The 27,763-nt window shown below is 34.8% G+C and overlaps 1 protein-coding gene across 2 annotated transcripts in view; it reads left to right on the top strand.

Moving 5' to 3' along the window:
- Zfpm2 (zinc finger protein, FOG family member 2) overlaps positions 1-27,763 on the top strand; it is a 426,462-nt gene that overhangs the window by 206,638 nt on the left and 192,061 nt on the right. For both annotated transcript variants that reach the window (XM_076835469.1, XM_076835470.1), the window contains one exon: positions 4,738-4,856. In XM_076835469.1, the coding sequence (XP_076691584.1) occupies positions 4,738-4,856 (119 nt within the window). The remainder of the gene's footprint in view (positions 1-4,737; positions 4,857-27,763) is intronic.

Here is a 27,763-nt window from a genome sequence, read left to right on the forward strand (position 1 = left end):
AGCAAATAAAATGCATGATTGCTGTAATACAAAGAGAAGACAAATTAAGAGAACCTTTTTTGGATTTTAAAATCAACTTTAACTGTTAAAATTGAAGTACATGATATTACCAAAATTTTTTCATCTAATTAATTATAACCAACTTGTATTTTGCAAATACCATACGGCACAAGCTATATTACTTAAGCAGATGAACAGAAGTAAAACACATATCCATAGATCAAGGTATTTGTAATCGTGTCAAGATAGAATAAGTTATCCAGGGGCACCACTAGGGCATAATTAAATATGAAACTGTCTGGTATTGGGTATAAACGCAGTGGGACTCTGAGGGAAGAATTCAGTGTGTTCTTGAGTTCACAGCTGCTTTGTGAAAAAGAACAGCTTTGGGCTTGATCTTCCAACATTAATCGGGTCTCTTAAGGCAGGCCAAAGGATGGTCTGTTTGCTGGGTAGCAGAACAATTCTCAGAAAATTGTGGGAGCTGAGCTGGAGATAAGGAAGAAGGCATGGGGGAAGAACCCATTCTTGAGAGGAGTAGGACCCAAAAGTCAGGCAGACAGACACTGTGGAGCAACCTCATGGTGATAAAAATTTAAGGACAGATGCTCAAGTTGAAATGTCCAAAGGGAGCTAGGGCAAGAACTTGTATAAATGGGTGACAAGCTGAGAGTGAAGTTTTAATAAGTTTATCCTGGTGGGGATTTGGAATCTAAATTGGGGCTGGAGTGAATTGAAACTAGTTGGTCATTTAAGTGTGAGTTGATAAAAACCTGGGGAAAATGCTGATAAGAAGGTTGAAGCTGGGAGATGCTGGTAAGTCAAGGTATGGAGAGTGATTTGGATAGAGGTGACAAGGAAGGAGTGTGAACACGGACAATGGTGAACAATTGGATATGATGATGAAAGCATATGTGTGTTTGCTTAGCTCCAATTTATTTTTGGTGAATTAATAAATGTTTATTAAATACTTTGCATAGGTTATCTGTTAATCTTCACAGAAACCATTGGAGCATGATTTCATAATCCCTATTTGGTATACAGAAAGTGAAGTAACTTGCTTGGGATCACATGGCTATTGCAGTTACTTTTTTCCTATTCAATTTGGAAGCAATTCTAGGCTGGGTTTTGGCCTCTCATTCTAGAAAATTCCTTTCTTTTCAGGTGCCTACAAACTCCATCTCATCTCTAGTCCTTTTCTTACATTCATCAATTTTCAGAATCCTTGAGTGATTCCTTTTCTTTCACATTGTCAGTCAGTCCCTTGACTGCTCAGTGGGTACATGGGCACTAGCCTAACTCCTAAAATTTAAATCATTACTAAGCTCTATAACTTCATCTCCACAAGCCATATGAATTCCCTTTCTAGCACTGTGTTCTAGAACCAGGCTTTTTTGGTTTGTTGCTTTATGCCTGGGCCTAACTCACTGTCTAGTTCTTCAGAGATACCAAATACATATTTGTAGAATGAATAAATGAGATAAAGGAGGCAAAAAGGAATGAGCAGACAAATCAGGTGTGAATTGGAGCTTTGCCGTCTGATCATTTCAAGTCAAGAATACATTTAATGAAAAGCTGATCCTAGGACTTGGGACTTACTAGCCCCGTGCTCTTTCTGCCTCTTATAATAGATCATGTCTTAGAAAAGAAAACCAGGTTAACATGGAGTGTCAGAGTTGGGAACACACCTTACTAAGAAGCAAGTGAATGAAGACCCCCTTTTCTAACAATGGCTAACCAAAACTTAGGACAGATGTAACTTGTTAAACTTATTTAAGGCCATTCAACTGATTAGTAGAGTTAGTACTAAACACCTTTTACTTTTAGTGCAGTGATATTTCCTCTATTTCATGACACTGATTAATCTTTGAAAAAAATCTAAAATATCATACTCTTAAGCAACATGTAATTTAGATATAACTTCATTTTATACAATAGCTTACTTCTGTTGCTGTCATTAACCTATTCAGCCTTGGCACTCCATATATGTTAATTATTTGAACTATGCTTTTGGTTTTTCTATAACGTTGTGAATAAATGAATTTTTAAAAACTATTTTACAATAGAAAAGACTTCCCAAAACCTCAGTTTAGCTTCTTGGTAAGCAAGAAAGGAGAATGAGCTTTGCCTACTTGTCTAATAAAGTTGAGAAGATGAACTGATGGCTTGGGCAATTACTAGACTTTGTGTTGGGGTCATCTTTAAGAGCTCATAAAAGTATTTTTGGTCTCCTTAAAATTTTAACACATGGCTAGAGACATCTCAAAAACTTTGGAATTATTTGGATATCACTTTATGATCTGCCCTAACTTTGTAGTTGTTAATCCATTAAAAGGCAGACCTGCTTGTAAATCCACAGGTCTAGATAAGCAGTCACTGATTGAGTCTGAACCCTTTACAAATGAAATATGGCAGTAGAAGACAGAAAGGAAGAGTTACTATTTCAAAGGATTTTCAGATATTCTCACAATTCCTCTGGTAACATTTAAATGTGACATAGCTGGGGCTTTTTTTACGTGTAAAAACAAGCAAATTATTTAGACATTATCTTTATGCAGAAGAATACTCTTAAGTAAAATTTAGCTGAAGGATTGAAATACATTTCATTTTTAATTTGTAAATCATAAAGAAATTGTTCAAAATGTAAACATATTTGAAAAAGTAATTAGAACTCCTATCTGATAGAAATTAGGCAGTTTCTTTTCAACTAGAAAACTCATCGTAAAAGGTTTAAATGGCATTATCACATATGAACATGCATATGTTTAGAAACATATTCCCACAGACTTTTTTTTTTTACACAGTAGCTTGTTAACTGTACTCTGTCTTTAAGGAAGTTTCTATACAAGGCTGCAGATTCCAATCTATTCATCAAAAAAGATTGTACAATTGTGAAAAACACTTTCAGAGGAAAAGTCTCAGAAAGGGATTGTTAGACCACCCAGCAAAAGTAAATTACTATAATTCCATATTCTCTGGACTCTGAATAAGCTTTGATGTTTGATACTTGAGCACTAATATACTATTTACCATTAAAGTATTCAGTTTATAAATCTATCTTTTAGAAGCCTGGACCTGTTAACTTTTTCAGGATTTAACTTCCTCACTGCTGTTCTTCCCGCCCCCCCCCGACCCAATGGGTTCAATAATTTCTGAGGATTGAACCCAGGAATGATTTACAGGGTCTTGCTAAATTCCATGGAGTAACCTTGAACTTGAAATTCTGCTGGCTCAGCCTCTTGAGTGACTGGGATTTTAGGTGTGCACAACCATGTCAGGCTTGCACTGCTGATCATTTTTAGCTACTGAGACGGATACCAGAATGAAAACTATTGAGGAGTGGTGTATCTGTCTTGTGAGTTCTTTCATTTTCAGTATAGCTGTCCGGTGGTAGAGGAAGGAATCATGAGAAGAATGGAGTATAGTTCTTAAAAGTAAATTTTTGACTGTGAACATGAAATTGTTCTGAACATTTCTTCTTTATTGTCTAGTCAGAAAATTTATATTTCATAATGGAGACAATTTAACCATTGTACAATATATTAACTGATTATAGTTTATGTACTTTGATTTTGGCTTTCAGGATAAGCAATAATATAAACATGTAAAGTTATGTCCGGTATTTTGATTACTAAAAGAGTAAAACAAATAAAGAGAAATAAAGAGGAGGTATTTGAACTCAAGTTGATGATGTGTTGCTTTTAAAAGCATTGAGACAGAATCTACATGTTACAAATTAGCTCTTGGCTTGAGAAGAAGTCAAAGCAACAACTTCATCATATGTACCTACCATGACTTATATATCATTCAGATAATGCAGTAGTTTAATGCATTTTATTCCATTCCAAAGATATGATTTTTAAATATAAAACTTTTTGTATGGTAAATGACACAGCAATACTGTCAGGGTATAAGTATCATCAATTTAATCATTTAGAGAGAAACTTTAATTCCTGATTGAGATTTTGTTTGTTTGTTTGTCTCAAACCATGTCTACGCTGATGTGCCTTGTTTGTAGTTTTGGAGCCCTCAATTTTTTTTTCCTGAATGTTACTGCATCAATTTCTACTTTATTCAGTTGTTTATGTTGTCTTTATTTCTTGCTCCTCTTTAATGATTCCAAAATATTATTCTGGAGGAAATGAAAGGAAGAAAACAGTCCTAACCTGAGGATTCCTTAAGTGTTTTTGTCTAAACCCTTTTGTTAACATAAAATTCTACTCAAAATATTAAACAGAGAAAAGTAACAATTTTGTCTAAACATTTTTTATTTGAGAAGACAAGCGTCGCTACTTATTGTACATGTAGCTATTTTATCCACTGAAACTAGTACTAATTTCAAAAAATTATCAAGTGCTTTCAAATACCTCCCGATATTATTCTCCAAGAGTCTGAAATAAATTTAAGAAATTTAACCCTGTTTTGACATTGGACCAGTGCTTTTTGAGGAAGTATTATTACAAGTTCTTAAAGACTGAACTTCAGTAAATAATATGTGAAAATGTGCAAAAAAGAAATTGGACTAAATTTGATTATAATTTTAAGGACAATTATAAGGAGTGTTATTTTTCTTTCAGGATTAATAAGGTCAGTTGTTTTTTTCAGACAAGTGTAATTGATTCTGTTTATATGAGTCCTGAGAATATTATGCATATAAAGCAAACACAAAAAGAGGCAGCTATCGTTGAAACACAGGTGGTGTAAGTGTTCTAAACATTTCTGTTTTCCTTGTTGCAGGAGAGCTGGAGGTGTTTCAGAAAGATGGGGAACGAAAAATACAGAGTCGGCAGCAACTTCCTGTGGGAACAACCTGGGGGCCGTTTGCTGGGAAAATGGACTTGAATAATAATTCTTTGGTATGTGAATGTTCCTGAGATGCTTGACTCTTAATATCTTGTCATAGCTCAGAAATAATCTCAGCTTACTTTCCATTGAAATCACTAAAAATAAGTTTGTTTTTTGCTGTTTTCATGTACTACAAAACTTGGATATTTTCCAAGTGGCTTGTCTCTGACAGTAATATACAAGGAATTTAGAAGGGAAACAGGTTACTCATATTAAATGGTTGGCTAGTAAGGTAATTTATAAGCTTATTGCTTTATCTACTTAGCCAGACTAAGACTGTTCACATTTAATAATATGTACAATTGCTTTTATTTTTAAGATGACACAAATTAATTGTCATACATTATCGGTTTACATGAAGAATAAGAAATGAACAACTTTGTCATTTCTTGGTAATACTGTTTGTATCTCTAAGAGCAAGGATGCGTGATTAGCATCATCATTTTTGCTAACTCTTGTAAAAGTTCTGAGATCTGAATGATGATTGATTAATCAGGTACTTTAAAACTTAATGGAAAGGTGGATTATTTGGTCACACTTAAGCCTTATTTTTCAATTCAATATATGTTTCCTATTGCTGTTATAAGAAGTCACCGTAAACATTGTGGCTTAAAACAACACAAGTTTATTATCTTGAGGTCAGAAGTCCAAAATTTTTCTCACTGGGCTAATACCAAGGTGTCTGCAGGGCCTGGTTCCCTTCCAGATGCTCTAGGGAAGAATCTGTTCCCTTTCCTTTTCCAGCTTCTCAAGGTTGTCCATGAGCCTGTGCTCATGACCTGCTTCCATTTTCAAAGCCAGTAATGGCCAGTTGAGTTTTCCTTACATTTACTTTCTAACCTGAGTCTTCTGCCTCCCTCTGCCACATTAATTAACACTTATGATTATGCTGGGTTCCCCTGGGAAACCTAGGCTCATTTCTTTATTTTAAGGGTAGTTCTTTAACATGCCTCTTTCTATTTGCTTCTTTCATTTCTTTTTGCCATGCAACATTCCCAAATTCTAAAGATTAGGATGTGGGTATCCTTGAGAGGTTACTGCCTACCACATAGGATAAAATGATACTGATAGCTGAAAATCTCTCCCATGAGTGATAAAAATGGGGAATAAGAATGTTTCAGAAATTTTCTGTATATTTGTTCTCAAGAAAGTCTTTCTCTCTAGATGCCATTTATGTAGGAGGAACCTCATTGATGTTAAATGACTGAATCTATGCTGTGGAGACATAAAAACTCCCAAAGGTGTTTGACGGAAGTACTGGGATAGCAACATTGCATTCCTTCAGTTAATTATATGAAAGAAATTCCTTCTTTAAGTTATTACATGAAAGAAACTGATAGGTACAGATCTCTGTTTAATCAGTGCCATGTGGATAGGACAGAGGTTATTAGTCCAACCAAAAGTAATGATTGGAATAAATAAGAAATATTCATACCACCAACATTTTATATTTGAGAGTCTAAGGGTACATTTCTTATTTCCTAAATCCATGTACTTATCTATAAAATAATAGAAGATATATATATCAAACATTTTGACATTATAGTCCAGGCAAAATATCTAATAATCTGAGCAATTTATTCTAGGTGGTCTAGTGCAGTTCTTCAGAAAATGTTTGAGATGTGGACACACAAATACTGCACGCTTCAAGTGGTTGAGTTCTGTGAAGAGACTGTTCCATTGACTCCTTTCAGAGAGCAATGTTAATTACACTGATTTGTCAAGCTAATGAATGGTGAGAGAGACAAGAGTAAGATTTGTGAACATCAAAGGTGGAGTGAAATGGCCCACCCATTTTATGTGGAGGTGTCTATTTGTTCTCTAGCACTGCTTAAAAGGTATTTTATGCAATAAGATATATATCTTACTTGTCACTGCACATCAGACACTAGCACAATTTTTAGTTGTTTTTCTGATATTTTTTCAAAAATATACTACTGCCATTGAAATGCCGCCTATATTTGATTTGACAAATGATCAATATTTTCCCACTAACTACATAAAATAATACCTTAAAATAATATTTTTAAAATACAACTTTTGATCACTCTTTATATCATTATTTATTCATAAATAAAGTGGTAGTTTTATGATATTTTACCATATTCTAAATTGTGATATGGTTCAGTTTAAACCCTAAAACAAAACAAAACAAAACAGAAAAAAAGAAAATTTGCTATTAAGATTATTTTCTATTCAAAATTGTTACCTACTACTGCTTTTCAATACTGTAAAAAGTATTCATAAAATAGTTTTAGTGTAGCTTGTGAGTATTGAAATCACAAATGATGTAAAATGATGTTATCTAGAAAATGACTTCAGTGAAAAACTAAATTTTCAGTTTATGGTTCATAAACTATTTTATGCCATATTTAAAATTTTTTAAATAATTCAATTTATATGCATGAAATTTTCAGGATTTTTGATATCATTTAAAGCATATGAGTACTTTTTACAGTATTAAAAAGCAGTAGTAGAAAATAATTTTTTATAGAAAACATTCTTAATAGCAAATTTTCTTTTTTTTTTGTTTTTGGTTTTGTTTTAGGGTTTAAATATCTAATTGAGCTATATACTTAAAAAATGGCATTTTTTCAACTATAAGACTAGTTACTTCACTAAAATAAATTTTGAAAACAATTTTCCTTTGAAATAATGTTCTCTTCCAGAATTGACTTCCGATTTCATATCATTAGATACTACTAATACTATTATTGCTACCATGGTGATTATTGTACAGCATTGTCTAATATATGTTATATTCATATTCATTTCTAGAGATACTCTGTGGAGATTTGGAAATAAATTAGCTCACTTGACCCTCCAAACAACCCTGTAAATTTGGTTCTGTTTTAGATTATAGTTTATAAATGGGAAGATAAACACTCTAGCTTTTGATTTGAGAATCTCCGTTATTAGGATTATGCTATGTTGCCTTTTCAGTATCACATCTATTCCATGATTTAAATGTGATTAAATCATGTTTAATCTTGACTTTGTTTACATGAATTCTGAATTTATAAAGATCTCTGGGAGAAACATGCAATTATTAGAGGATTTATTACTTTACTTTTATTTATTTTTTACTTTGAGCAAAATATTTGTTATGATACTTAGACTTCTTGAAGAGTTAGGAGTTAATTGAAAGACTTCTGTAATTTTTCTACCTCTCTAGAATTTGGACAGTATATAATATGTGTTGTATATCACAAAGATATTTTTTCCTTATAATATATACCTACTAACCCTTCTTTACCCAACCTCGAATCAAATTTGGATTAGAACGCTCTTTTAAATTGCTTATTTGCCAACTGATGTAATGTTACTCTGCTTAAACCCATGGTGTTGGCTCAGGAGATTCAGCACACTAATTAATCCAACATGGTAATTAATTGAGTCACCATGCCAGATGTCAAATCCTTTTTATATCTTTCAAGTCCCCATCTTGAAATGCATTAGCAATATGCCACCTTCTGCAGGAAGCCTTTGCAGACCAGGATTTGGATGTATATAGAACATTTCATGAAACATGGGCTATGTAGAAACACCAAACAAACTGTTTTGACAAAAAGATATTCTTGGAATCCTATAATACACTGAATGCAGAAATAGAGTGTCTTTATCCCACTTTTTGTCATCTTGGTAGATAATTCGTGCTTTCAAACTTTGATGATAACAGGAGGTAGCATGGTAAATATATTCATTGGGCCAGTTATGGCCAAAATGTTTTGCATGTTTTATATCTTATTTAGTTACTTTGTAGCAGAAGAGAAGATAATATTTATCTCCCTTATTACAGAGGAGGAAACTGCTAAGTCAGGAAGTTAAGTAATTAGCTCAAGATCAACTCTGTGTGACTCCAGAACACATGAGGCAATCTTAGAAATGTTGTATAAAATGCAGGAATAATAATACTTAGCATTAAGGATTTTGTGAGAACTAAATGAGTTAGTGTATCTTAGTCATCAACAAATGTAAACTACTATTCATATTACTAGTCTATTATCTCTACAAATAGATCAATTGAATTCTGACAAATTAAAAGCTCAAAAGACTCACCAAACTAAATAAGGAATGCTTGTAGACCTTGGAGTTTGGAAACTTTTTTTTTCTTTTCATTATTCTTAATTTTAGTTATTTGCCAAAGGCTCTGTATTAGGATTCTTCAGAGGCAAAAAACTAACAGGATGTGTATGAATACAGGAAGACGTTTGTTAGAGGAATTGGCCTATACAATTATGAGGGCTAATGAGCCCAGAGTCTACAGTATGGGCTGGCAAGTTGGATGCCTAGGAGAGCCATGGTACTATTGAATTCTGAAGGCTGTCTGTTGGACAACTTCCACTTGCTTACAGAGGCCAATCTGCTTGTTTTATGCAGGCCTTCAACTTACTAGATGAGGCTCACCCATGTTACAGAGGGTAATTTCCTTTACCTAAAGTTCACTAATTTAAATGTTAATTTGATTCAAAAACACCTTCTGAATTAACACATAAAATTAAACATCACAGTCTCCAAAGTGCTATTATTACTTGTAATTTTCAGTTTTTCAAGTTATGACCTTATACCCCTGAAAGAAATGTTGGCCAGGTAGTAAAACTTCTTTTCAACATCCCACTTCAGTGTTGAGGAATTACTTACTGTAAATGCTATTGTGGTGGCATAAACTTGATGTTTTGAAAATTCCTTGGATTTTATTCATTGAGAAAATCAAAGGACTACTGACAAAGAAGTTTTAAAAACCACTTCAAGTTCTAATTAATATCTGCCTAAAGGTATAAGTTTCTACATTTATATATTGTGCATTTGAAGTTTTCCCATAACCTCTCAAAGACAAAGATGCTTGTAATAAACTAAGTCTCATCTGTGCTCACACATGGTTGTACCTAGGAACTATCAAAATGATTATTTGAAAAGTTGATGTCTGGAATTTAAGTGGCATTTGCCCTGTCTTGCATTTCAATATGTCAACTGTGAGTAGTTAACTAGTCTGAGTGGATTCAGCAAACTGCTGGGATCATGCAATGTGCATACTTAATTACGTAGAACATAAATAGGAAGTCCCAGATTACTTACAACATAATAGTACACTCATCGTGACCTGTTAAATTCAACAAATGAGATTTAATAGAGAAATCTCATTTCATTCTATTCAATCAGAGTAGAGCCTTGTTTTATTTTCCCACAGGGTGTTTATGACATTGAATTCTACAAATAGGAAATATACATATAAAGGGCTCTGTATTGACCTAATAATGAAATAATGCATGTATTAAACTGTATCTTAAAATTTTTCAACTACTTACTGTTATAGAAATGTCATTGAGGAAAGAATTAGAGACTCTTGATCCACATCATTGTAATTATTACACATCTCTATTTCTCCCCTTCCAGTTCCACCTCTCCCAGTATTCATCTTTGACTCTATTTATTGATAGAGTCTTCCAAGTTTCATGCTGTAACACACGTACCACTTCCCAGGACTTGCTTCTATAGTCAAAGGCACTTTACTGGTAACAGCTATGACTTTTCTTACCTACTTAAGGACATTTTCAAGCTTCAAAAGCAAACTGAATGCAAGCTGGGAAAGTTGGAAATTCAGGGGAATTCATGTTCCCAGAGGTAATCCATAACCACTGATGGACAGAAAATTGGTGGGATCAACACCTTCTTCTTCACTTCTTGGTTAGAAAGTGAGAAGTGTTCTGCACTGTCTCCCTTGGTTTGCCTATGGAATTGAGTTCTGGCTTAATAATGCAGCCTCTAAGGGCTTCTTTCTCTTCCTGCTCACTTCTACACACTTTTTCTGGAACTTTTTTTATATCACTTCACCAATAAACTACTTGTACTTGAATTGGCTGAGGACTGTTTCTGGGAAAACCATACAAAGACATCATTTAGAATTTAATAAGGAAATGAATTTGAAAGCAATACCCAAATTATTAGTGAGACTCTGAAGGACATAGGTTTGTTTGATCTTTACTATTCAATTTTGGACCTTTACCATTGGTATGCAGTAAGTATTCAGTTAATATTTTTTGATAAAAATCTAACTCAATGCCGGGTGCACTGGTGCATGCTCATAATCCCAGCAACTTAGTGGGCTGAGGCAGGAGGCTTGCGAGTTCAAAGACATCCTCTGCAAAAGCAGGTACTAAGCAACTGAATGAGACCCTGTATCTAAATAGAATACAAAATAGGACTGGGGATGTGGTGAGTTCAATCCCTGGTACCTGCCCCCACCCCACCCCCCAAAAAAAATCTAACTCAGTGGGATTTATTTATCAGGAACATTCTCACAGACTCCACCTACATCATCCCATAACTACAAACTTAATAATATAATTTTTAATTTTGCTGAGGCATGACTCTTGGTGGGATCTTACTTTTTGTTTATTGATGCTGACATTGTAAATAACTTCCTTCTTAATATTCATTTTAATCCGAGCTCAAGACTTCCACAATTTCCTGCTTCTCATCTCTCTCTGGGTCTTGACTCTATTTAATTTAACTGTGCTGTTTCCCAAAACACACTTCTGGCCTTTCTTCTCTTCTCCCTTTGTTCCCAGTGCCTCAGGGAGTTTATCCACTTGCAAAGCTTCAGCTACTAATTTACAAATGACTTTTGAATCAAATTTTTTTTTCTAACCTTGGTTTTTTACCCTTTCTCTAAAATAGTACGTTTCAACTGTTTTGCAAACCTTTCCAGCTTAATTTCTCTAATTCAGTGGTCACCAGGAGAGTTAATGACTGTCTCCCCAGATGGTCCATCTATTTTCTTCTAGATTTCCATTCAGTTGACTTTGGTCCAGGGCTCTGCATTCCATCTCCTGCCTCTGCAGGGAGACCCTTCCATCGAGTTATCCCCATCTTTTCTGCATTTCTGCCTCTCCTCTCATATCTCAAATGTTTGTTCCCACTTGCAGTTGTATATCCCCCCAGGCCTGCTGTTTTTGCCTTGAACTACCACCCTCTCATTTTTTTTCTTTTCAGAGTCCAGCATGTTCCAAGATTCTTTTTTTTCACTTCAGACACCAAGACCACTAACTCCAACTCCATGAGTATCTGTTCCCTTCTTCATGTTCCTACTACCATTGCTTCAGTCTAAGCCTCCATCATAGCTCCCTTATCATTACAGTTCTTCTAATTTTTCTTTCTTCTTTACTTCTTGTAATTTTTTTCTTTAACCAAATCATAGTTGTCCTAACTAATACTAGTCACTTAACTCTTGTACTTAAAATCAACCTAATGGGTACATTAGAGCCCAAACTCCTTAATAAAACCTGAAAAAGGTCTTCTGGTTTACCTTCATAGCTTTTATTCATTTCCCAATGTCAATGTAGACTTCCAACAGCCTGAACCACCTATGGTGCTCAAAGCCCACTCTTTTCTTCTATCTCTGCCATCTCTGCTAGTCCATGATCACGGAAAGACCTATATTTCTTTTCCTGCTCCTCTTAATCAGTAATTACAACTCATTCTTAAAGACCCTGCTCAAGGTCACCTCCAAAGCAGATCTTCCGTGTAGCCTACAGTGGGGATAGATAACACTGCTAGGGTGGTTCTCTTATGCTCTGGGTTTACTAGGAAGAGTTCACTGAGCACATAATTGTAGCTCTTGCTTTTATGGCTATCTCCCCAGCAGACAAAATGCTTCTTGTCTTTTATCTTTATATCCTTCCTAACTAGAACAATGCCTTGCTTACAGTAGAGCTCAGCAAACAACTTTCAAGTTAAGTAATTCTTTTCTTTCATTTTTCTCCTTTCAGTAGCTGGGAATGATGTGTGCCTCTCCTTATTCATAACCCTTGCATCTTCCCTGAGATTTTACCTTCATTTCTATTTCTACTGTGGTCTTGCTTATATGCCCAGTTTTGCAGTACTTACCTCAGTGCTGTCTTGTGCCAGTTTTATTTATTTATATAATTATGTTGTTTTTATGTTAATCTCATTTAAGTGAAAGGTTCAGTAGGGCAGGACAACTACATCTATTTCTTCAGGTTTTACTCAATAAAGTGATATGCCCATGATGGTCTCTTGATTAAATATTGACTAATTTCAGTGTAAGATTTGCAACCGTTGGAGGCAGTTAGGGAGGAGAAGGTGTTGAGTCATTGAGGCAATTATGATTTGTTTACCACAGAGTCAGTCTTAGATCCCTCACTATGACATGGGTGAAGGCCAAGAAGGTGTTCTGCTATACCATGCTTTCTGTGAAGTCTCATCCAGCCTCACACTTTCCAGTGACAAACCATCTGGGAAATTCCATCTGTCTCTGCTTGGAAACTGAGGTGGCAGTCACCCACTGTGAGCAATTTTCTATTAACTTCTTGGATAAGATCAGTCAGATTTATACTGAATTGATGGGAGCCGAAAGAGCAGGGTTGTTCCAAGAGAAGACAAATGTACTGATTCCTCTAATTGGGCTTAAGCCAGTTTCATTCACGGATGCCCTTAGGTTCTAGTAGTGCAAGGACTTATAACCTTTTTAATTGTACCCTGTTCCTCTTGGGAAACGTTGGTGAAATACATTATTGATGGAGGTTGTAGATTTGTCCCTCAGGGAGGGCAACATGCTTGCTGGCTTCTCTTATACTCTGCTATGTGGAGAGTTAATGGAAACTGAGTGGAGTGAGAAGCTGCTCAGAGAAGACATGAAGGCAAGACGTTTAATACATCAGAGCCTTGGAAAATGATGCCTCCACCTGGTTTCTAGAATTAGAGTAGGATTTATTGTTGCTGCTGTTTTTTGTGGAGAGGACGAGTACTTGGGTGAGGGAGGAAGTTAGCGTGGAGGCCCTAGTAATCAAAGACATCCTGTAGAATGTGAGGCTGAAAGGAAGCAAAACAAACACCAAAGAATTATTTCACAGTTCAGATCTGTAGAAACAAACCAAGGAGGTAAACGGCCTATTAATGTGAAGGAGCTGGCAATATTATAATAAAGGCAGAGTGAAGATGTTGACAGTGGATGGAATTAGATAGTCATCAGGACAATAATATAAACTGAAAACAAATTGTGCCTTTCCTGATAATTAATAAGTGCTTCCAAAATGCACCTCCATCTCCCTTGGAATTACTTTTTCTCTTGAAAAAGTGGAATCTTTCCAGGTTTTGCACATTTTGACTTGGATTTGAAAGTTAAGAACCCAAAGATATGATTCCTTGTCATGTATAGCAAATTTTACTTATGGGCCTAATATTTCTTCTGTATCTAAAATTTAAACTTTTTTGCCTTTGGATTTTCACATTTGGCTAAATCTATTTACCTATACTTTTGCCAAATCTGCATTTTAAAAAAGTATCTTTTTTTTTTCTTCATGTGAGATCATTCAGCATTCCCTTTTTCTAGAACCCTGAGGAGAACTTTTGTTAAAGATAATCTCATAGAATTATCAAAGTGAATATTAGTGTAATGCTGTCAATTAATGTCTTCAAGGATGAGGTCTTCAAATCATCATAATGTGATAAAAACTGCTTTACTGAAAGTATGTGTCTGAACTTGAGATGAATGAAGAGCACTACCTTTCCCAAAGAGTATAAGCATGTATTGGTTTATATTAGAAGCTCTCAGTGCAAATATTTTATCAGTGTCCTTTTCATGAATTTTCTTCATATGGGTCCCACTGCCACTGTCCTTTATCTCTCTCTACTTGCCAATAGCACTTGGCTTGAAGTGGGGTGGGAGGGACAGACACATAGAAGATGGGCTTCCTAAGGGGAATTGATCATCATTTTAGGTAGTGAGGCCGTGGTTTTCAAAGCACATGGTATGGTTTTCATAACATAAATTATAGAATATAAAGCTTAATAATATTTTACTTTGCTGAAAGGGAGGGTAAAAATGAGGAAACATTGTGAGGAACAGTTGTTTGAAAAATTGATCAGAACTGTCTTCTGTCATTTGTTGATGTAGCTTGTGTGCCTTTTTAAGTCTACTTGACTTTTTGGAAGAATTACCAATTTACAATTATTTTTAAAACAGTTAATTGGGCATTGTGCATTTACCTGCTATATGCATGGTTTTGATAAATATCATTCTAATGTTGTGAGAATGTAGCTGCAATGTCGGCTCAGCATGATAATTAATACATTCAGTAACTTGGAGATGGTACTGTGAGAGAGTGGATGTAGATTAGTATTCCTTCAGTTTGGTCTTAAAAACCAAAACTACCTAGGGATAATTCTGTCAAATTCTCATAACATAAAGGACTATTTTTTAATATTATCAGGGGGTAATTCCAGGATGGCATTAACCAAGTATCATAATTTACCTGAAGCTTTCAGTTGGCATCAATCATCCTTGTTATCATAAGAGGTTTTCATGGTATAAGCAAGTTACTGACCCTTTCCAGGCCATATAAAGCTCTGTATGAATGCTGCTTGATGGTCCTGAGGCAAGCATTCTTGTATATATTTCTAGTAAGAGAAAAATAAAGTAATATTAATTATATATTTTTGGAAATTATTTGAGAAGTTCTCTTTCAGAGATTAACATATCTTTCATTTGCTAATTAAAATATTGAACTTAATGTTAGTATTCCTTTATTCTTACTTTAGTTTTTCACATAAAACTGATTGTCTTTTCTTGATTCTAATTATTATGTATCTTCCATGCCATTTTATGTGTTATATTACTCTCCATTTTAAAAGTTGGGAAGCCAGGGTTAAACATAGGATTACGTATACAGCCTCTGTGTGTGTGTGTGGGGGGGGGGTGTGTGTTTTCCATGCTCTCTTTATTCTCAGGTTGTGAGGGTCAGAGTATGAGCATAGTGTTTCTGTGTATCCTCAGCATAGTGTCTCTCACAAGGCTGCAGTCTGGTCAGAGCTAGTGCTCTGTGTTATCTGAAGGCTCCATTAGTGGAGGATCTGTTTACAATCTTGCTCAAATGGCTGGTGAATTCATTCCTGGCCCAGTGGACTTCTCCATACTGCGTCTCAAACATGGCAACTGGCGTCCCTCTGAGAAAGGGAGTGAACAGGAGAGGGAGCCCAAGACAGAAGCCACAGTCATTTTATAACCCAATCTTAGAAGTTAGCATCTCCTCACTTCTGTTGACTAGTTTTCATTAAGTCTAGCACATACTGAAGGGAAGGGAATTAAACTAGGGCTTGAAATCAGAAGGCAGCCATGATTGGGGGCTATCTCAAAGGCTGTTTACCACAGAAGGTAATTTATATAAATATTTACTTCACCTCTGAATGGGGAAGAACCTCAAAATACTAAGAACAATGGGGGAAAATCACTTAATAAAATTCAGTTAATTTGTGCAGAGAAAATAAATCATGAGCTTTAAAACATCATAAACAAAATCAAAGATTAATAACAAAAGACATTTATGATAAAGAGATATTTTATTCTTATTTCTGAAGGTAAATATAGTTTGACATATAGATGATCAACACCTTCTTAATTTACTTAGATATGAATCTCACCAATAACAAAAGGTATGTTAAATACATGAAACGTTGGTTTTTTTCCTGTGTCACGATATGTATATCATACATATATATGATATTTTACACAAACTCTAATGGAAATGAGAACTCAGAAGCGGTTTGCTGGTTGTTTCTTCTCTTTCAGTAGTTTTGAAAAACATATGCTAAATACTATATATATCAAAAGTGGGAGAAAAAACATTGGAACCATCCCGTGATGGGGTCATAATCTCCTGATTCTAGTCCTGACTGTTATTACCCAAAGTGACTGAGCTATCTTGGGTAATCACACATGCTCTCACCGTTTCCTCATTTATAAAATAGAGGTTATTATACCAGTCCTACATCATAGAGTTGTTGTAAAATTATATAAAATTATATGCATTTAGTCACTTTGAAAAATACACAGGTTGTTACACAAACCCAGATTACTTTTTATTATGCCTGTGAATGGAAAGTAGATTATTCATTCCTTTAATTCCCCAGCAGTGCAACCAGTCTCTTCACTTCTGTCCTCTGTCTTAACAAGCACTTGGAGTTGTCATCCTGTGAATACATCTCTATTCCCACATGCACACATGTATTTAAACACACGTAGATGCACATATTTATTGATTAACTAGCATGTGCATTCTGAGAACTCATAGCCCAGAGAAGTGTGAGGTATGTATTGAGAGTATTTATCATCTAAGAAGGCAATCACCACAGAAACAGGGGCGGGGGGGAAACACTTATTTTTTAAGAAGAGAAAGAAAGGTTAAGTGGCCAAACTGCTTTCTGAATTATCTTGCCTTCATTATATTCTCTTTCTGTGGGAAGTTTTTCTTTAGAAGGCATTTCTCAGGTGTGTGATTGGGGATCTCCAACAACTGGAAAAGTAATTTACCCTGTGTGAATCTCTTTTGAGGTAGGTCTGTATTTTAAAAATGTTAACTCAATTTTTTCATTATTTATGGCATTTTTATAGCTCAGTAGCAAAGGGAGTGAATCAGGCTATCAAAGGCAGATATGGGTATACCACGAAACATGATGAACTGGGGACAGAGTTTGGAAAAGCAAAGGCATTTTGCATGCCTTAAATTTTACCATTTATTAAGAAGTCATTTATTTGTCCCCTCACTGTCCCATGGGTAGGAACAATGAGCATTATCTTGTGGATAGGAGCATCAGTGTCTCTCAGGTTTTGATTTAAATCTTTGATGTGATATTATGACCTTTTCTCTGAAAGCCACTATTTTCAGGAATATGTAGCATATCCATCCATGTAAAGCTATCAGTGACGTCCCCACATGCATCTGAGATAAACATCAGGGTCCAAGGACATGCTGAATCAACTTTCTATAGGAACAACAACAGCTAAAAATGTAACACTTGCCTACATGAAAGTTGTTCAGATGTGGCGAAAGAAAGTTTGTCCCCTATTGCAATATTTCAAAAAGAAATGTTATTCCTGTTGCATTCCTTCAGAACTCTTTGAAAATAACACGGGTCTTTAAAGGTAGCAAACACTTGCAGAGCTGCCCCCCATCTCTGCTGGTACTTCATGAGGAGAAGGGCGAGGAAGGAAGACTGCACAATGAAAGCCGAGCAGTGGGTCGACTCCGTTACTTCATTAATCAAGTGGAGGCATTCTGAAAAATGTTTCTCCTTGGTTGCAGCCATCTATTTTTTGGTGTTAATCTGCGCCCTGTGGCAGGGTTTTGTGAGAGGAAACAATGAGCAGTTGTATCACCCCCCTTCCCCCCAATTGTTGTAGCCCCTGTCAGAAGGCTCCGAGGATGATGCAGGTCTGTATCAGCCAGATAAGGGAAAAGAGGATTCAGAATAGCTTTGGAGAGACTCTGTGGGGGTAGAGAGTGCCGTTTTGGACTAGAGGAGCTGTGGAATACAGCAGAGGCCCTTAATGGGATCCGAAAGCTTCAGTGCCAAGCCTTCTGCTGCTTCTCAAAGATTTTCAAATGAAATATTTTGATGGTACAATTCTGTGACTGTCAGCGGGGCTGAAGTTCAAGATGCTGTTTAAAGTCATTTGCTCCATGATCTGTGATTAGTTAATCTAGGCCAAAAAGACACACACACACACACACACACACACACACACAAATGCATACACAAACGCACGCGCACACACATATAAAAACAACCTCAGAAATCCTCCCTAAGTATGTATGAGGTCACTTTTAATGTGCTGACAGCGACTTTTCAAGACATTGTCATCATGAGCCCTATAGGAGTGTTCAGTACTTTTCATATACTGTAGGTTCCTGTTTTATAACTAGATGAAATATGAAACTGTCTTTTATAATGGTGATTCCATTTTGGCAGGCCCTTGGATCCGCATATGGTTCAGTTAATCTGTTTTGGAGCCCAATGCACCTTTGTTATTTATTGGGATTTTTGGAAAGGGAATAAATGTGTTATTTTTTTTTCTTCTGGATTAAAAAATACACGTTAAATGTTTCAAAAACAATTCATACAGCTAAGAGAATTCTAGTGAGTTTTAGAAATTGATCTGCTTTCCCCAGAACAGCTAAAATAAAATCATTCTTATCCATGAAGAAAAAAAAATAAGGACAGCTAAAACTCCTGCAAAATAGAACCAGTGTTTTATAACACACAATAATAATATATACAGAGAGCAATTAGCAAATGAGGCAAAGAAAACTGACATCATGTTAACATAGTATTAAGTTGAAGCATCTTCATTGTAAAACTGGAGGGCTTTTTTTTTTTTTTTTTAACCCCAACCTACTATTGGTGTTTATAATAAAAAGACCTAAACTACCAAGTAAAAACAAAGTTATTGTCAGATGGATGAGTGATAGTCAATGACCTCACGTACCATGGATGGTACAGTGCTTAGCTGGGAAAACTTAGCTGCCTAGACCTGAAGAACCCCCCTGTGCAGATCTGGGTGGCAGAGAGAAACTCCTTCTTCACCTGGAATGCCTTCACATTAATGAGTTTAAATCATACTCTTAACATTTGGTTAAAATAATATCTCTTTGAAAATAAGAAGAAAGATAGAATAGAAGAAAAATGACATATTCATCAGTGTTGTTTTTTTTGTTTTGTTTTGTTTTGTTTTAGTATCAGAGATTAAACTCAGGGGCACTCTACCACTGAACCATGTCCCCAGCTCTATTTTGTGTTTTCATTTAGAGACTGGGTCTCACTGAGTTGCTTAGTGCTTCACATTTGCTGAGGCTGGCTTTGAACTCTCGATCCTCCTGCCTCAGCCTCCTGGGCTACTGGGCTTACAGGCATGCATCACCATGCCTGGCACATCAAGTGCCATTTTGAAGCATGACTTTTTCTTAAAAAAGTTCTGGAAGGATAGCGCTACATGGATTATAATTTTTCATTATCTTTGCATGTTTTATATGGTCATACATTTTTCCCTTAATGTTATTCATTAAATAAACTTGTTAAAATAGACACAGTCTAAATATTGACCTTGGTTATGTCAGGGACTGGATAAGAGTTGGGACAGACCTGCTTCAAACTAACTAATCTTCTGCCATATCACATGCATTCTTAGTGGTGGTTACCTCCATCTTCTCTACAGTCAAAGGAGAAGGTAGGAAATAATTATTTTATTATTTCGTAATTATTTTAACAGTCTTCCCCTGCTACATCTACTAGCAGTTAAATGACTCAAATTTATTCCTTTCTCTAATGTTAGATAATTGTGATAAAAGTCTTGAAGGGAAACTTGATTCAGTATTTATTAAGTATGTACTGTAAGTCAGGAACTCTGCTAAAAAGTGGGGGCACAAAGGTCTGAATTCTCATCAAACAGAATTACTTCTTGTATGATTATTTAAATATATCTGAATCCTATCTATAGCCTTTATATGCTGCTTTAAGCAAACCTAACATAAAAAGTTATATTCACACAAATGCAGTCATGTGGATGTGCACACGGTTTCTCTCTCTCTCTCTCTCTCTCTCTCTCTCTCTCTCTCTCTCTCACACACACACACACACACACACACAATGAATGGCTGCTTTTTAGGCCACAAATTAAGATAAGAATAAATTTAATTTTTAAAATCAAAGTGTTGTGGAGTAAAGCACACCTCTGTTGCTGAAAACATTACATGCACTTCTCTGTATTTTTCTGTCATAAACAACATTGTAAATCCCAATAATGTTTCTATCATTGTTCTGATAATTTCATTATTTTAGCTCCTGTCAAAAGCCAAAATTAGCAATTTATCAAACATATCTTATTTACTCATAATAGGTAAACATACAAAAAGTATAGAATATTTATGAATTGAAATCTGTAGAATTAAAAATGTTGTTTATAATTCTTGACCACCTAAAACATTATAGGAAGATCCAATGTAGTTTAAATGGTAAATATGGTGAGAGAATAAAAAATAAATATGTGAAATGGAAAAAAATTACACAAGCAATACAACTCAAGGTATTCTCTCATATTATAGCCAGCCCTTGGTATTCATGGGTTCCTCACCCATGAGTTCAATTATCAATGGGCCAAAACTACTTGAGAAAAAAATGGCATCCATACTACACATATAAAGACTTTTTCCCCTGTCTTCATTCCCTAAACAATAGAACGTAATAACCATTCACAAAGCATTTACACTGAGTTAGGCATGTTAAATAATCTAGAAATGTTTTAAAGTACATTTGAGAATATGTGTAGGGTATATGCAAATACTGTGTCGTTTTACATAAGCAACTTGAACACTCATGAATTTTGATATCTTCGGGGGATCCGGGACCAATCCTCTGTGGACACTGAGGAATGATTATATTTGATTTTCTGTGAGTTTTCATGTCTCTGTATTGTGCATTGTCCATGAGCATAAATTATTAGAAACTGTTTACAACCTTCACTGAGATGATATAATAAATACTTTGTAATTATACAAGATTCAAACAATTTCATTGATTTAGGGCTGCTAAATTTTATTTTTAATTTATTATTCATCACCAGAGTTAAGCAATAGAACTAGACATGCTATAATAGCACACACCTGTAATTCCAGCAGCCTGAGAAGCTGAGGCAGGAGGATTGCAAGTTGAAAGCCAGCCTTAACAAATGATGGAGGCCCTTAGCAACTCAGTGAGACCCTATCTCTAAATAAAATATTAAACAGGGGTAGGGATGTGGCTTAGTGGTTAAGTACTTCTGGATTCAATCTTGTATCAAAAGAAAAAGCAAAAGAAATAGAGTGGTTTAGTAGAAATGTTATTGTTATGCAGCATTTCTAATATTTGCTGCAAATCTTACATACCAATTGGGTGTAGGGGAGGGTACTCCATCTTGGAATGTTATATCTCCTGAAGACTTCAGAAAGAAAAACACATCACCTTGTGTCAGAGGTTTTACAGTATCTAAAGAAATAGGCAATCTACTGTTTTAGTTGCATCTTGATAGTTTTCCAAGTTATCTTTTCCTAGTGTATACTCAGTTATCTTGAAGTTAAAGAAAGGAAATCACTGAAAATAAGAAAACATGCAGTCCATTTTAACTAATCAGTTACTACAGTCTAATAATTTTACCTTATTGTTTTGCCTCCAATTTTTCATTAAATGCATTGCGATGAGAACACTTTTGGTTTTTAGCATCAAACAATAGATAATATTTGTGATTTAAAAGTCTCTCAGTAATTTACTTCTGCTTTGCAGATGTGAGTCATCTCAAAATCTATGCATTCTATATTGACCAACTGTAAAATGATAGAATTTTAAAAACATTTTTATCTAGTGACCTAACATGGTGAAAATATGGGGTTTCATGGCCACTTCACCCAGACATTAGTGCTAATACTAATATTAATACTAGTTTCTCTACAACACTTTGAGAAGAATGCTGTTTATTGAATGCAGTTAAATATACTAGGAAATCTGATTTAAAAAAAAAAAAGAGATTCCTTCTTAACTCCACAGGCATAAATGACATTTTTATAGTTTCCGTTGATATTTATAATGCTCATTATGACTTTAACAATCTGATCCTAAATCAGGGTGAAGTTTGCTATATTTCTATGGGCTTTTATTTATGAAACTGAAAACGAACCTTCTTGAATATTTTCTATGAAAATATTCATGTATTTACTCTACACAATACCATGCCATCTGAAATAACTAGAGAAAAAATTTTTAAATGACTATGTAAGTAAATATACCATGTTTTTGAAATAATATTTCGGTACCTATATTTCTGTCAAATTCTTGGAATGACCTGCATTGCCTTTAAGATACAGCAAAATTTCTGGATAGGATTCTATCCATTCTTTATAAAGAGATTGTCTTGGTTTGAAACATTTAGGATCCAATATGGCTGTTCTTAATTTGTCATTGAGATTAGAATACAGAAAATTGGGTGAGAATGTAGAAACTAGCCTTAAGCTTTTTAGAAAGAATTTATTTAATGAAGTAAGCTCAGATCCCCAAATTTCTGCCTCTAAATCTTTGCTCCCTCTTTGGAGAGAGTATCACTGATTTATAAGGATTATTGTCTTTGGTTACCCTGTCAGGGAGTTGAGAGGTGGAAGCAGAGGGATTGCATTTTCAGGAGGCCACATGTGTACTCTTTGATCTGAGGTACAGTGTGCCTCAGGGAATAAGTTCAATCTTGATTTCTTTAGTCAATCATCCACTATCAGGTACCACTGCCCTGATTAGCAGGCTGAAGAGAAAGAGCATATCGTGGGTGTGTGTTACAGAGATGAAAAATAGTGATGAGCCTGTTAGCAAGAGAGTCAGCCCCTAGTTTCACTATTCGGCATTTGCTTTCTCTGCATAAATCCCCTTAGTGCATGAAAGAACAAAAATTGGTATTTCCATGTACCTTTCCACAAAGTGATGATTTTTTTTTTTTTTTTTAGATAGGAGTTTCATTTCTTTGTTTAATGCATTACTGCAAAATGGAAACTGGTAAAGAATTTGCTGAATGCTTCACATCCTGATGGTACTTGCTACTTGCTACTCTATAGAAGATGTTCAAATCTAGCTGAGCTGCTTAACATTCCTGCCATCTGTGAACCAGCCAGTGCTAGCTAGCCCTTGTGAGGTGCTCAGCACCACACCTGTGCTCTCCCTGCCTCTTAATCATGTATTACACAGATATAAAATGTTTCTTTAGACCCAGAAGGACCTCAGTACCTATCCACTGCTGATCATGATATTCCTTGTGAAACCTTAGGGTCTGTGGATTGTCTGAATTGTCTCCCATGTATCTTTTCTACTTTGGTTAAAGTGAAAGAGAGACTGTCTCCAGAAATAGAAAGTTATATGCTGATGACAGATATACTAGTATTTTTATGTACATATTTGGGATTTCTCCATGTGTATCTTAAATGATAGTATAAGGCAAAGATAGAAGCTAGGAAAAAAAGACCAAACAATGAGTGATTACATTCTGTATCTTAAGTCTTTGCTATATTTCAAAAATGTTATTTCAAAAATGAAATTACTGAAAAAATAATTTTTACAGAGGGTTCTTACAGGAAGTATGCAAGGTACAGATGCACTTGTATCATAAATATGTCTGGTATGCTCATGTCCACCTGAAATTATTTACTATTGCATTTGACCATGATGATAGAACCATTTTGATTAGGTTAAGGTCAAGGACTGTATTTTTTTTAGACTAGATACAAAGTGTACAATGTTCCATTTTGCTTTTCCAGGTTAACAACTAGTAGCATTTAGGGTCCTCTCTGTACTACTGCTTTCTGAGATACATTCATCCTTGGTGATTATCTAAAAGATTTCAGCCCCTATAATTAATCACCCATTTGAGAAGAAAAACACATACTAAGATATAGTTTGGCTTTTTTCTCCTTAGAAAAATCTGGACAGAGTGTGAATAAGAATAATAACAGTGCTAGTAGTAATTTTAATCATGTTTATATGTACATACACACATACATGTCACCGAATAAAGCATCTTTTTGATCACATTTACTAATTAGTATTCTTATATCATTTGCTTAACTTTAAATATTGTTTATTAGTAGTAAGCCAACACATATCATTTGTTCTATCTTGTAAAAGAAGAGTGAATAGTAACCAATGCAGAGCTAAATATTAAGTTTCTAGCAAAAGCATTTTTGTTCTATTAATTATTTGGACTAATGATCACTAGCATCATTTTCCATGCAAATATTTACTTTATTGATGAAACAAACATAAAAATCTCAGTAAGTAGCAGTGGATTTATTTAATAGACTTTCCAGAAGATGAGATCTACTAATGCCACTATGACTATTAGTTGTCATTAAGCTTACAAAAGCATCCTGACTTTTGTGTAGATTGCTTGATACTTTGTTGTGAGCTTTTGTGTATCTAGGGCACTGGGTCTAAAAAATGAATGAATTGGTGCAACAAAAGAATCATAAATATAGAAGTTGAAAAACCTAGTTTTAAGCTATTTCTGCATTAAGATGCCTTATACAGTATCCTGAAAATATACTAAAGTTTGGTTGAGGACTTGGAGAATATAAACAATTTTTTTCTTTTTCTATTTATTTATCCATTGAACTGAATCCTGGTAGACTGCAGATAGCAAATAGTAAATACATTCATCTCCTTTCAAGAGTTAGAACCAACTTGCTTATAAACACTCTAATTAGATCAAAGCATAGAAATAAACCCAATGCATACAATGGGTCAAAAGACGAGAGAAATGTGCGTTTGGCAATAATAAAGGGGTGTGTTTTTCTCTTCCATGATCATTGTGCTAAAACCATTCTTCACTTCCTGTTCACATAAAATCTAGTATTTGAATTTTTGAAAAATAATATCAGGAACACCTACTGCCTTAAACTATAATTCTTACCAACCTTGTTTTATCTTACTCGTTTGTTTAGACCTCCACCAGGCCCATTCCTTCCTTTGCCACGATCTATTAATGATAATTACTTTGAATACCATCCCCATCCTGTGATACCATCACATCTTTGTGAGAAGATTGTGATCTTATCCCAGCCAATTCTGTTTAACTCTGACACTCCTTCTATTACAGTGGGGCCTAGATAAGATCATGCCTGTTAGGATCAGACATTAGTTGGAATCAATATTTGAAAATGTGCCTGTTTTTGCTTAATAGTAAAGTTAGTGTGATGGTTGAAGTGAGAGCATTTGTTGGACGAGATTGTACAACTTCATCTTGTCAAGGGTTCTTTCTAAGACTGTATACTCAATAGCACAGAACGAGGTATTAGGGAAACCATAATCCACCTTGAAATGTTTGCTTTCAGATAATTTTCCTACCCTGATGAAAACATGATATTTTTTAAACTGGTTTAAATAAGAAAAATGAGTTAGAAAGAAAGAAAGACTGTCTTCATGATTCTTCATTAATAAAACATAATTAATTGAATGGTTATCATCTAGGTACAATTTTGTCACCTCAGGGACACTTGGCAATACCTGGGGATATTTTTATTGTCATAACCTGTGAGGGAAGGGGTGAGAGGGACCTGAGAAGGTTAGCAGTGTTGCTGGCATCTAGTAGGTAGAGGTCAGAGTTGCTGATGAATATCCTGGGATGCACAGGACAGCTTTCCACAACAAAAAATAATCTGGACCCAAATGTCAGTAGAGCCAAGGTTGGAAAATCCTCATATAATATATACTGCAAATGTAACAAAAAGTCGAGGTGTTGGGCAGCAATGGATTTCAATTTTGAAAGTGCCTGTCTATCTGCCCAAGAACAGCAAATGCTGCAACTCTGTGTCGCTCCTTTTTCTGGTTAGTAACATCTGATAAATTTGTAATTAAGGAATTCCTTTAGGCATATGCATCCAGAAAAATGGATAGTTTTCTTCAAAATTGTGCTACGTCAAGCTTCATGTACAAAAACTAAAGTAAAAATCAGCCATATAACCTGGTTGGTTTTAATAAAACCAAAGCTTTTATTCATCATTGGGTCACATAATCCACATTCAGACATTTTTTTTTAAATTAGTGAAATATGGAGTAGAATATTTGTATCTGTCACACAGACTTTTCCAACTTGATAAGATTTGCTTATTATTTTGTTACATGTATTATTGGTTTATATGGTCATCCCTGTCTGTAAGATTTGTTTCATACTGATGTCCCTTATATAATGATGTAGCATTTCTATATAATCTCTACACATCCTTCCATATACTTTTAAATACTCTCTAGATTACTTATAACACCTAATACAGTGTATATGCTATGTAAATGGTTGTTCCATTGTGTTGTTTAGGGTTAGATGACAAGGAAAAAAATATACATGTTCTCAGAGACAATTTTTTTTTTTCAAACACTTCAATCCATGGTTGATAGAATCCATGACTGTGGAACCCATGGATACAGAGGGCTGACTGTACATTTCTTATAAATTATTTAACTATGTACTCATGTATGAAGAAATAACACTGTGTGTTATATTTTTCATAGCATCTTGATAGTTTCACATAACAGATGTTGAAACAGGATTAAGAGTTTCTATAAAAAATTTTAGCTTTCTAATGCTCAGAGAAAATAGTGGGCAATAAGCAGCAGATTTCTGGAAAATAAATGAAGGGGTGTCTTTCTTTCGTGTGTTTGCATTTTAGTGTACAACTGGGTTTTGAGACTAAGCTCTTTGATCTGCCGGACAGTAAAGGGAATTTTTTTCTTTTTGTATTGTTGAGAGTCCTAAAGACTTTTTTCCTGAGTCCTCTGATGAGAACAGCAGAAAGGGGGGTGGAGGTGCCAGTGGCAGCAGAACCAGGGAGGATTAGCACAGTTCTTTTGATGCAAGGTGGCCTCCCAGGGGTTTGGAGAATAAACCTGTGGATGCAAGGGCTGGATTGGAGAAAAGGCTGTGGAATAAATGAGAAGCACATCCCCCAGAAGTCCGCTCTCTACTCTGAACCTCCACAACCTCTCAGTTCATCACTCTTTCTCCATCCATGTTAGTAAACATATCATGAAATATGCTTTTTAAAGTCGACTGTATTCATAAAACCACTAAGAAAAGGTTGTCGACTCTGCCTAAGATTTTTATGAGAAGGTGACAGGTTAAACAAATATATATATATATATAAATTCTTCACAAAACAATATATTTTTTTTCTTTTTAATTTTGTTGTTAATTTTTTGTTAAAGACCCTGAATTATATTTTAGCCTATGTGATGCCTGAAGTCATTGTACAAAGGTAAAATCATTATTTTTAAATCTTGAGAAATTCTAAATTAGAATATTGCTTAGGATTGTACTCTGAACTTAAATAGCAAAATTGCCTCAATTAAATGTTTCTAATGTTAACTCGGGAAATATAGAGTTATGAATTCTATTTTTAAATTTTACTTTGATTTTTTTCCTCAGGTTTTAATTTTAATTCTACAATTAAAATTAAAATTTTACTAATTAAAATTATTAGAATTAAAATTTTAATAATTTTAATTATAAAATTATGCCTTTACACCTCCAACAGAGGCTTTGTCATTGCATTCTAACAAAAGCAAGAAA

This window comes from Callospermophilus lateralis, chromosome 16 (genome assembly GCF_048772815.1).
Source record: "Callospermophilus lateralis isolate mCalLat2 chromosome 16, mCalLat2.hap1, whole genome shotgun sequence".
Classification (NCBI taxonomy): Eukaryota; Metazoa; Chordata; class Mammalia; order Rodentia; family Sciuridae; genus Callospermophilus; species Callospermophilus lateralis.